This window comes from Diplotaxodon limnothrissa, linkage group LG9, assembly GCF_057381915.1.
Source record: "Diplotaxodon limnothrissa isolate DT_005_m linkage group LG9, D_limnothrissa_male_GT1.1, whole genome shotgun sequence".
Lineage (NCBI taxonomy): Eukaryota > Metazoa > Chordata > Actinopteri > Cichliformes > Cichlidae > Diplotaxodon > Diplotaxodon limnothrissa.
In genome coordinates this window covers 33,763,846-33,775,958 of record NC_140604.1, presented here as the reverse complement: position 1 = coordinate 33,775,958, position 12,113 = coordinate 33,763,846, and the positions used below count along the sequence as shown (strand labels likewise).

General features: G+C 41.2%; 1 protein-coding gene across 1 annotated transcript in view; it reads right to left on the bottom strand.

Moving 5' to 3' along the window:
* Positions 1-945: 945 nt before the first annotated feature.
* Positions 946-12,113, bottom strand: part of LOC146625974 (uncharacterized) — a 69,967-nt gene continuing 58,799 nt past the window's right edge. Inside the window, exons 5-6 of the mRNA XM_085363089.1 lie at positions 2,530-3,700; positions 946-983 (exon numbers count right to left, since the gene is read on the bottom strand). Of these exons, the coding sequence (XP_085219215.1) occupies positions 2,531-3,700 (1,170 nt within the window). The 3' untranslated portion in view covers positions 946-983; position 2,530. The remainder of the gene's footprint in view (positions 984-2,529; positions 3,701-12,113) is intronic.

The window sequence follows — 12,113 nt, the reverse complement described above, 5'->3', positions numbered from 1 at the left end:
GTTTGGAAATCCCTCTGCAGCTCTACATGTCAGTCTCAATAATTCAGTTCAATCATAGAGCCAAATTCACTCTTTTACCCATTATTACATGGAGGGCCAACTCTTAATGAGAACCATTGCAATGTATATATATATAAAAAAAATTTAAAAAAAAATTCACTAAATGAACTTTATTTAATCACTATATTCCTAACATGCACAGACAGTGAGTGACTTCTCTCTGCATGTCTTATTTTCACCTTTGACCTTCACTGCGATGTCTGGGAGCCCGTCCCCTTCTCTCTGCCTCTCACACATCCAGTAGCAGGCCATGTTTGTGCCTTCATGAGCTGTACCATCCAGTGTTTTGCTTTATTAAGTCTTTATTATCAATTTTTTTGTCAGTCTCGTATTTACATTTTTCTTTATATCCGGGAGATCTCTCAATCTTGCCAAGTCCCATTACACACAATGTACATATGTTTGCACTTCACATCTCCTTTAGCCCATTTTTAGAGACTCAAGTTCATTTATCAACACTTAACTGTTGGAATATTTCCTAAAAATAAACTGAACGTTGAAACCAAGTATTTCCTTGGATTTATTGAAATGAATATTTGCAAAGCAATCAAAACAGCACAATCTTCACACCAGCATTGACACCAAAAATATCACCTCTTTTATACTCCTTGTATAAATTGTATCCTACCTACACCCGTTTTCACACCTTCTCTTGTGTGATTAGGTAGAGGATCATTAGGAGGTCCCTCTAAGGGGGGCGCTCCCACAGAGCTTAAATCTGGAACTCTCCACCATTTGACCTTAGACCTGAAGAAGATTCTCGGTTGAGAGGTGAAATAATCTTCAAGCAATTTAAAGAAGTCCAGATTTTTAGGGTCTGTTGCAGAGTGAAAGTTTTTCCACAAAAGGTCACAGTGAAACTCTTTCCCACCACCACAGTGATGACAGGGTTGAGAACTGGATCCTTCTGTGTCGGTCTGCTTCTAAACAAAGACACAAAGACAGTGTAAGTCAGGGAATTCCTTCAACATTTTAATTCTGAAAGTGGCCTGAAATAAAAAGTAAGCTGATTCTGAGGGGGTCAGGTGGGATACACTGATTGGTTTTAGTTAGATGACCCTCCCGTTGTTCATTTAGTAAATACAAGTAAAATGGATTGATTCTTATAAAGCACTTTTTTACTCTGCCTGAGCACTCAAGGTGCTTTTTACAACACGGTAAAGCACTTTGCATGCTAGAGTAAAGTGACCTGGTACTGAGACTCAATAAATGTCTTTGTTGTAGAGCAACCTTTCTACCAGTGGTAGGCAACCTTTCTGATGATGAGTGCCATCTAAAATTTCCTCAAAAGTCAATTTACCATATCAACAATTGCATTAACAATAAATTTAATAATGCTGCATATCAACAGTTACATAACTGCTAAGTGCTACATAACTTTGCACTTTTGCTGTAACGAGACAAATTTCCCACCTGTGGGACTAATAAAGGTCATCTTATCTTACACACTATATAGAACAACTTCATAGAAATAGATTTGCTATATTTCAAAAAAAAAATTTTTTATCCATAACAAGAACACCATAACAGCAAAGGAACTATACAAACAGAAAATGCAGATGCTATTAATGGTCGCCTCACAACAATGGTAAATGGCCTGTATAGCGCTTTACTTAATCCCTATGGACCTTGACACTGCATTCAGTCATCCACCCATTCACACACTGGTGATGGCAAGCTACATTGTAGCCACAGCTGCCTTGGGCGCACTGACAGAGGCGAGGCTGCCGGACACTAGCGCCACCGGGCCCTCTGGCCAACACCAGTAGGCAACGGGTGAAGTGTTTTGCCCAAGGACACAATGACCGAGACTGTCGGAGCCGGGGCTCGAACCGGCAACCTTCCGATTACAAGAAGAACTGCCAACTCTTGAGCCACATTCGCCCCAAAAACAATGATAAGAAAAAATAAACTGGGCTAATATGACTTATCTTTATACAAGGATTTGCAGATTAATGTGATCCCTGCCGCTGCTTTGTATTTGAAAGTTGTGTTATCTGGGGATCATATTTTGTAACTCGTTGAGGTGTCCCGTTATATCAGCGAGAAAGAAACATTGTCAACCCATCTTGATGCATGCTCAATCATCCAGGTAAGTAAACCTCCAAAAATTGATTCTGTTCATCTGGACATATAATTTTGTGGGAGAAACGTTTCGTCACTCATCCAAGTGACTCCTTCAGTCTCAGCTGACTGCAAGTTTCCCCCAATCTTATAAACAGTACATTTGCATAATGGTCAGTGGTTGTTGATCAATGGTCATGAGAATCTGCATAATTAAGCTTAAGGAACTGAACTCCCAGCACATTGTTCCTTCAGTGGGCTGGTTTCAGTCATTATCTAAATGCACTGTTTCCAAAATTCCAAAATTGAGTCCAGTAGAATTACTAACATTCGAACACAATTTAATGAGCACAGTTGAACGAAACAGTCAGTCTTAAACAAGAAGATAATAATATACATACATACCTCACAGTAACTGCACTTGCAGTTTCTTTCTGGTGTGGCTCTGTTGGTGGATTTTAAGGTAACGTGGCGCTTTAAAAGTCTTCTCACACAGGTCACATTTATAAGGTCTCCCCACAGTGTGGGTAAACATGTGGCGTTCTAAGTCTTTATATCTCACAAACAGTTTCCCACACTGATCACAGCAGTAAACGTCATTTCCAGTATGAATGCGGAGGTGAATATTTAGGCTGCCTAGCAAGTGGAAGGTTTTTCCACATATGTGGCAGCTGTACGCCTTAAATCCAGAGTGGATAACTTGATGACGCTGTAAGAGGCCACTGTGAGTAAAAGCTTTACCACACTGACCACAGCTGTATGCTTTAACTCCACTGTGGCTGAGTTGGTGTCTTTTTAAGCTTCCAGCCTCGGTAAAAGATTTTCCACACAAGTCACAGGTGTAAGGTTTAATTCCACTGTGGATGAGTTGGTGTGTTTGTAAGTTTCTAGGCTGGGTAAAAGACTTTCCACATAAGTCACAGGTGTAAGGTTTAATTCCACTGTGGATGAGTTGGTGTCTTTTTAAGCTTTCAGCGTGGGTATAAGATTTTCCACACAAGTCACAGGTGTACGGTTTAACTCCACTGTGGATGAGTTGGTGTCTTTTTAAGCTTTCAGCGTGGATATAAGATTTTCCACACAAGTCACAGGTGTACGGTTTAACTCCACTGTGGACGAGCTGGTGTGTTTGTAAGCTTCCAGCGTGGGCAAAAGATTTTCCACACAAGTCACAGGTGTACGGTTTAATTCCACTGTGGATGAGTTGGTGTCTTTTTAAGTTAACAGCCAAAGTAAAACTTTTTCCACACAAGTCACAGGTGTATGCTTTAACTCCATTGTGGATGAGTCGGTGTGTTTTTAAGCTTTCAGCGTGGGTAAATGATTTTCCACACAAGTCACAGGTGTACGCTTTAATTCCACTGTGGATGAGATGGTGTCTTTTTAAGTTAGCAGCAAAAGTAAAAGATTTTCCACATAAGTCACAGGTGTACGCTTTAACTCCACTGTGGATGAGTTGGTGTGTTTTTAAGCTTCCAGCCCGGTTGAAAGATTTTCCACACAAGTCACAGCTGTACGCTTTAACTCCACTGTGGATGACTTTGTGTCTTTTTAAGCTCCCAGCCAGGGTAAAATCCTTCCCACACTCATCACAGCTGTATGTTTTCTCTCTCTTTCTTCTGTGAGGTTTGTCGTCCTCCTGAGAGCGCTGACTTCTCGCTCCATGTTGGTCCTGCAGTGACAGAGAAACAAACAGAGGCAGTGAGTGAAATGCAGTCGTGGAACAAACTGAAACTGACTCCATTAGTGGAATCAAAGATGTCAACAAACACGTCGTAGGTGTGTTACCACCACCTTCTGCTGATATTATCACATTACAATGATGTGCTACAATGAGAGTTGTAACCTGCACACAGGTTCAATAACAGATATTCTTGCTCACCTTTTGGGTTGAAGTCATTGTTTCCTCTGTAGTGGCTGAGCTGAGTCTAAATGGCTCGTCTCCTCCTGATGATCAGCTGGAACAAAAATATATTTATATGTATTTCATCCTTGATCAAAAGAAGCTGAGATGGAAAGCTCAAATCCACTCAAACTAAATGTCTTCAGTCAGTGTGTCAGCCTCCAGTTAACAACAGTGGTGAGAAACTGCAGTAATGAATCTCCACTGAGTAACTGCAGTTTGGTGCTTCATTTGAACCTCATAGATTTTATTAAACAAAATGGATAAAAAACACACAGTACAAAACAGAAGGTGAGCTGATAGTAAGAGTATCATCATCTCAAACTACATCAAGATTCTTAGAGCATGTCATGGTTCACTTGATCCCTGCAAACAGGCACAAACTGAAACTGTCTAAAGCTTTTGTGAAGACACTGAAGCAGTGGACTGATGAGGCTGTGGAGAATCTGCAGGTGTGTCTGGACTGCACCGACTGGCAGGTTTTCAGAATTGTTATCAACAGTTTGGATTATTATAGAGATGCTGTGACATCCTGTGACATCAGCTTCTGTGAGGAAGCTGCACAGCATCACACACCAGGGTGAGTTAGAATAATGGCCAGCCTTGGTTCTCTAATATATTCATTGGGCTATAAAGCTGAAGACATGATCACTTCAATGAACCTGACCGAAAAGGAGGTGAGTGAGTACCACACTCTCAAAAACAAACTTAAGGCACACTTTGTAGTCAGAAGAAACATTATCTTTTAAACGTGAAAAGTTCAACCGAAGGCAGCAAGAAGTGGGAGAGACGGCAGATCGGTTTATTACATCCCTATATGCCTTGGCGTAGCATTGTGACTACGGGGCGCTGTACAGTGAAATGATAATTGACAGACTCGCTGTCGGAATGAGAGACAAGAGGCTCTCGGAGGAACTGCAAGTGGATGCAGAGCTCATGTTAGAAAAAGCAGTGATAGGGATTCCCCAAAGTGAGCTTGTTAAGAAGCACCAGCATCTTCTTAAAAACAACTTCAAGCAGGAGAATCCTTGCAACGTGGACATCATTAGCAAAGATAAAACATTTCAAACCAGAACAGACTGTGCCACAAAACACAGAGAGGAACATGAAACATGACACAAGGCAATGCAATCGATGTGGAAAGACAACACCTCACAGCAAAAAGCTGTGCCCAGCCAAAGAGGTAGTCTGCAATCAGTGTAAAAAGAAAGGTCACTATGCAAGAGTGTGCAGGTCGGGGGCACTGGGAGAAATATGGGCAGCAGGTGGTGACATTGAAGAGAGGGAAGTAGCACAGTAGCATCTGATAGAACTGAGGATGCATGGATGACTAAAAAAAAAGTTAACAATATAGACCTGTTGGCTCAAAATTGACAAAAGAGCGGATGTAACAGTCTTGCCTGAAAGAAAAAAGCAGTTACAAAAGAAAGCAGTTAGCAGTTACAGAGAAATTTACAGCTAACCTGAGTACTCCGGGCAACACTACAATACTGTGTATGTAGTAGCAGACCTGACACAAGGGTTACTTAGCTGCCCAACAAGTGTAGAGCTTGGGTTAGTGGACAGAATAGAAGCAGCGTCACTCCCTTCAGCAGAGGCGGTAAAGCAGCAGTTTCTGAAGCTACTTAGCTGTTTAGGACAAATGGAGGGGGAATACAAAATTGAGCTTAAAGCAGATGCTAAGCCATTTATCTGTTGACCCCAAAAAGGGTCCCACTTCCCTACTGCCTAAAATCAAAAAGGAGCTAGCTTGTATAGAAGAGTTAGGGGTAATCTCCAGAGTGTAGCAGTCTACTGGACTGCTGTGCAGGAATCTTTCCAGTACCCAAACCAAACAGAGAAGAAGTGTGTGTATTGACTTGACCAAACGTAACAATTCTGTGAAAAGAGAAAGACACATGTTGCAATCAGTATAGCACACCCTAGGACAGCTAGAAGGCGCAAAGTTCTTCTCAAAACTCGATGCTAACTCAGAATTGTGGAAAATACCTTTTTCCAAGCAGTCAGCTCTTTTCACAACCTTCATCATGCCATTTGGAAGGTATTGTTTCAATAGACTCTGTTTCAGCATATCTTCAGCTCCTGAGCATTTTCAAAAATGAATGTCTCAAGACTTGGAGGGGCTGGACGAAGTTGTCTGCCAAATGGATGACATTTTGGACACACAGGCCCAGCACGACAAGAGACTAGTCGCAGTCCTTGTGTGGTTCACAAAAGCAGGTGTGACATTGAAAAGTGAGAAATGCGACTATGCAAAAACCTTGATCAAGTTGCTTGGACAGATCATTGACAGTACAAGCGTCAAAGCAGACCCAGAAAAAGTGAACATGGTCAGCAACATGGAGGCACCCACCGATGTAAGTGGAGCGAGACAATTTCTGAGAATGGTTAATCATCAAGGCAATGTTTCCCCACCAAGCAGAAAAAACACAGCTATTGAGAGAACTACGCCGTAGCAAAAAAGTACTGTTGGAGTGAGGCTCAACAAACAGTGTTTGACAGCATTAAGTCAGTACTGAGTACCTGGCAGTCTACAGTCCCAAAGCACAAACAACAGTATCAGCCTTAAGCATCCTCCTATGGACTGGGAGCAGTGCTACTTCAGAAACAAGAGGAAGACTCAACCAAGGTAGTGACCTTCACTTCAAAAGCATCAACCCCCACACAACAAAGATATACTCAAATAGAGAAGGAGGCATTAGCCGTTAGGGCTGCCAGGATTTGTCAACTAGTCACGATTACTTCGACTATTAAATTTGCTGACAACTAATTTAATAGTTGACGCATCCTTTGAAGCTTTGTAAGATCCTGAAAGACACAGGAATACGTAGGATTCAAGAGTGTACTAACGGACTGAAACAGAAGATGGCAGCACTGCATCTACAAGAATCCCAGTTGCCGTTAAACGCCAAAGAAGAAGAAGCAGTTTCCAGTATCGTAGGTGATAACGTTACAGTGACGCAACAAAGGCTGTCCAAACTAGAAGACTTCTCCAAATGCAGTCGACAAATGCGTGCTTCATTTCACTAGATTTGAAGGATGGGTCAGGTGTATTCTTCGTGACCAGCCTATCCCAGAATTCATAGCGTGGCTCAGCCAATTCCAGTTTTCAACTATGGTGGCAGCTACTTAGTTTTAATTGTGTGAATGCCACACGGCATTCACACAATTAAAACAGCAGAAGTGTGAACGATTGTGTTCCTGTTTCTCTTTATTCTTTCTTGTGTGAATGCAGCAGCTTTCAGAAAAAAATCAGCTTCTACGCAGTGTTTTTTCAGCGGTTTCTCCTTCTTCTGCTGTTTTCAGATTCCACTACACGGCATTCACACTGGATTTTCGCAGGAAATGCAACTTTTCTAGTTGGGTGGATGCCGTAGGCATCCACACTATTGAGATCCTGTTTCTCTTTATTCTTTATCCTTTATTATTCTAGTTGCTCCGTTTCTTTGCCGCTTAACTACTCCCTCAGTTTTCAGCCGATTTTTACCATTCAAACTCTAAACTGTTCTGCTATTTCTGCTTTCGACTGCTATATCTTTTGGTACTTATTACTATTATACTTTTTAAAATATTACACTTTTTTCCTTTAATTTGTCCCATTGAAATGAATGGGAAACTTCTACAATTCTGCTAAAACTTGCTTGTCTTTGAAACTTAACTACTTCCTCATACTTTCACCTAGAAACTCCATTCAAACTTTAAAACGTTCTCAGATGATTGGGCTATTCCTGTGTGATTCAGCTTTTTCATATCTGTTACCGTTTTCATGTAATGACTCTTTAAGTTTTCAGTTACAACTTTGTGATTTTTCAGAAAATACATGTGTTGCTATGGTTGCTATGCAATTAACTCCCACTGCACACTCGTCCGTTCTGAATTTTCTCTTCATGTCTGAACAACTCCTTGCTACTCGCTCAATTTCCACTCAACTTCCACAAATTATACATCAAAACGTAGGTATTTTTGCTGGCTTTAAGACAGTGTCACTATAATTATTGTGAGAGTTACGTTTTTTTCACAATTTGCCTCGAAGTGACACATGGTCTAAAAACTCCCCATTCAAAGTCTATGGGGAGGTTGTGAAACTCAGAGCTGAAATACTGAAACTGAAGGCATTTTCAAATCGTCATATCTCCTTAACGAAGCAAAGTTAAGACATGAGGCTTGTCCCTGTATATCTTCAGACACTCCTGACACTCACAATTCAAGAATTATTTTCTCACCTATTACCGTTCTGAGATGAGTTAGACTTGTTTGAGGGGTGGAAATCTGTCCTCCTCTCATTTTTCAAATTCCGAAAATGAAGCCGTTTCTTCTCTCGTCATATCTCCGCGACGGAGATACAAAGAGCTATGTAAATCGCAGTCAAAGTACACCAAAGTCCGCTGATTCACCCAGTGCAAGAATTATGCTTCTATCCCACCTAGTTTTTGAGTTACACGACGTTTTGTAACTCCAAAAAACGGCGTTTTTCGCGTCTCACCGCGATCTAATTCTGACTCCTCATCACCCTTTTTTTCAAAGCGCCCGCCCCCTTAGAGGTGGCGCGATTGGTAATGACACCGCTCTTCAGACCAGAGGTCGTGGGTTCGATTCCACCTTGGCCCACATGTTTTTTTTTTAACTACAAATTTATACACTATCACAGACCGGTAATTCATATTGATAATTTATTACAATTCTGCAAAGTTTAATGATTTTAGCAGCTTTTCTAATATGGACCTCAGATTCTGGTTAACAGTCTATGGCAGAAATACATACAAGTACACAGCCTGATGAAGCAGACAGAAGCAGTACCTCTGATTGGTTCCGCAGTTTCACCTCTTATCAGCACAAATCTCACCCTCTTCTGCTGTTTTCACCTCTTTTCTGCTAATTTGAGCTTCTGTTCCACAGTGCACTCAGCCTCTTCTGCTGTTTTCATTAGAATTTTAAGCTTTTCCACCTTTTTTCAGTTACGTGAGAACCAGTTTGGCTCAATGAGTAGCTGAAAAATATCAGCCTCTTCTGCTGTTTTAGCAGGATTTCAGAGTTCAGCTTTTTCACTTGTTTTAAGCACAAATTTCAGTTTCTTTACCTCATTTCACAACAAAGTTCTTCCTCTTCACCTCTTTTCTGCTAATTTGAGCTGCTGCTCCACAGTGCACATTTTCCCTCTCATCATATCTTTGCTTGTGACCAGAACTCATTTGGCTCAGAGGGTAGGGCATCTGTCGTGAGACCCGGTGGCAGAGGTTCGAATCCTACCTGTGACAGCTGCTACACATGTTCACTGCTTGCATGCGCTCTGCTTTCTTGACACTCTCCAGTGTGTCATTACACATACAGCCATCTTCAGCAAGCACTTCTGCTTCTACACTTCTTTTCAACTCGGCTTTTTGCTTCTTTACCTCTTTTCAGCAGAAATTATTCCTCTTCACCTCTTTTCTGCTAATTAGAGCTCCTGCTCCACAGTGCACTTAGCCTCTTCTGCTGTTTTCATTAGAATTTTAAGCTTTTCCACCTTTTTTCAGTTACGTGAGAACCAGTTTGGCTCAGTGAGTAGCTGAAAAATATCAGCCTCTACTACTGTTTTAGCAGGATTTCAGAGTTCAGCTTTTTCACTTGTTTTAAGCACAAATTTCAGTTTCTTTACCTCATTTCACAACAAAGTTCTTCCTCTTCACCTCTTTTCTGCTAATTTGAGCTTCTGCTCCACAGTGCACATTTTCTCTCTCATCATATATTTGCTTGAGACCAGAACTCATTTGGCTCAGAGGGTAGGGCAGCTGCCGTGAGACCCGGGGGCAGAGTTTCGAATCCTACCTGTGACAGTTGCTACACATGTTCCCTGCTTGCATGCGCTCTGCTTTCTTGACACTCTCCAGTGTGTCATTACACATACAGCCATCTTCAGCAAGCACTTCTACACCTCTTTTCAACTCATCTTTTTGCTTCTTTACCTCTTTTCAGCAGAACTTCTTCTGATTCACCTCTTTTCTGCTAAATGTTTAGCCTTTTCACCTCTTATTAGCACAATACTAAGCAGCTTCTGCTAATTTCACCAGAATTGTCAGTCTCTCCACCTCTTCTTTGTAAGAATCAGTTTGGTCCAGTAAGGTGAGACGCCGCCTATAGATCAGAAAGGCCAGGTTCGAATCTCGCTCAGGGCAATGTTTTTTGTTTTTTCAACTTTTTCTGCTTTTTTCAGCAGAAATCTTCAGCGTAAGGCATCCACACAGCATTTTCGCAGGAAATGCAATTTTTTCTAGTTCTACCTTATTCTAGTTGCTCAGACATTTGCTGGTTAACTACTCCCTCAGTTTTCATCTGATTTTCACCATTCACACTTTAAACTGTTCTGCTCCTTCTGCTAATGCCTGCTATATCTTCTGGTGCACATAACTTTTATACTTTGAGATATTAAGCTTTTTATGCAATTTTTTGGCCCATTTTGCTGAATGGGACCACATTATCAGTGAGATCACCAGTTTTGCTTGCACAAGTATTTGGCCCCTTGAACTTTTACACATTTTGTCCCATTACAGCCACAAACATGAATCAATTTTATTGGAATTCCACGTGAAAGGCCAATACAAAGTGGTGTACATGTGAGAAGTGGAACAAAAATCATACATGATTCCAAACATTTTTTTTATTTTATTTTTTACAAATAAATAACTGCAAAGTGGGGTGTGCGTAATTATTCAGCCCCCTGAGTCAATACTTTGTAGAACCACCTTTTGCTGCAATTACAGCTGCCAGTCTTTTAGGGTCTGTCTCTACCAGCTTTGCACATCTAGAAACAGAAATCCTTGCCCATTCTTCTTTGCAAAACAGCTCCAGCTCAGTCAGATTAGATGGGCAGTGTTTGTGAACAGCTGTTTTCAGATCTTGCCACAGATTGTCGATTGGATTTAGATCTGGACTTTGACTGGGCCATCCTAACACATGGATAGGTTTTGTTTTAAACCATTCCATTGTTGCCCTGGCTTTATGTATAGGGTGGGTGCCCTGCTGGAAGGTGAACCTCCGCCCCAGTCTCAAGTCATTTGCAGACTCCAAGAGGTTTTCTTTCAAGATTGCTCTGTATTTGGCTCCATCCATTTCCCCATCAACTCTGACCAGCTTCCCTGTCCTTGCTAAAGAGAAGCACCCCCAGAGCATGATGCTGCCTCACCATATTTGACAGTGGGGATGGTGTGTTGAGAGTGATGTGCAGTGTTAGTTTTCAGCCACACAGTGTTTTGCATTTTGGCCTAATCTTTTTGTATAACTGGAAAATGCCAAGTATGGACAGTTTTTGTGAGATACCAAATCTCCTTTTCAAAACACTGAAAATTACCTCCATTATATTTTCCCACCAATTCCGAAGTCCCGAACAGCTCCATAAGATATGTAAAATCGAAACATTTTGACCATCACATCTCCAACATTCGTCCGTAGAGGCCAGGTTCCATTTATACAATTGTTGCGGTGTTCGATGCCACCAATGGATTATTTTAAGTTGAATAAATCTACTGCCTGTTTCTTTATAACTAGTATTAACATTTTGAAAACATGAATCCCATTCAACTGAAGATATGGCCAATGCCATGTCCTGGGCCCAGTAGCCCTTAACTTTAAGGAGAGGGTCAGCCGACCGTTCTTGCGATAAATGATAAATCTTAGAGGTAATGGTCTTGAGAGCAGGACTTCCACAGGGCTGCCCACAGGACAGGTTCCCAACCACTTTGATAATGAACTATGTATTTGGACATATCTCCAGAATTGATTACGCTGCAACTTATATAATTCCACAATTTTATCAAAGCTTAAAAAACATTTAGTCCCACAATCAAATAAATCTGATACATTAAGGATGCCTGCCTTACACCACTGTAACCAGTCAACCGATGTCCCTCCAATTAAAATTATTTTATTTCCCCATAAGGATGCCGAAGGAGATTTAATAAAGTCCCAGCGACCCACCCTATGTAATTTACACCACAATGTCTTCGCATTTGCAATTATAGGATGGGTACGTTTATGACTGGTATCAAACAGCTCCCTCCAAGGAGAAATACCGCCATTAACTTCCGTCTCTATATGGGACCAGATGGGTTTA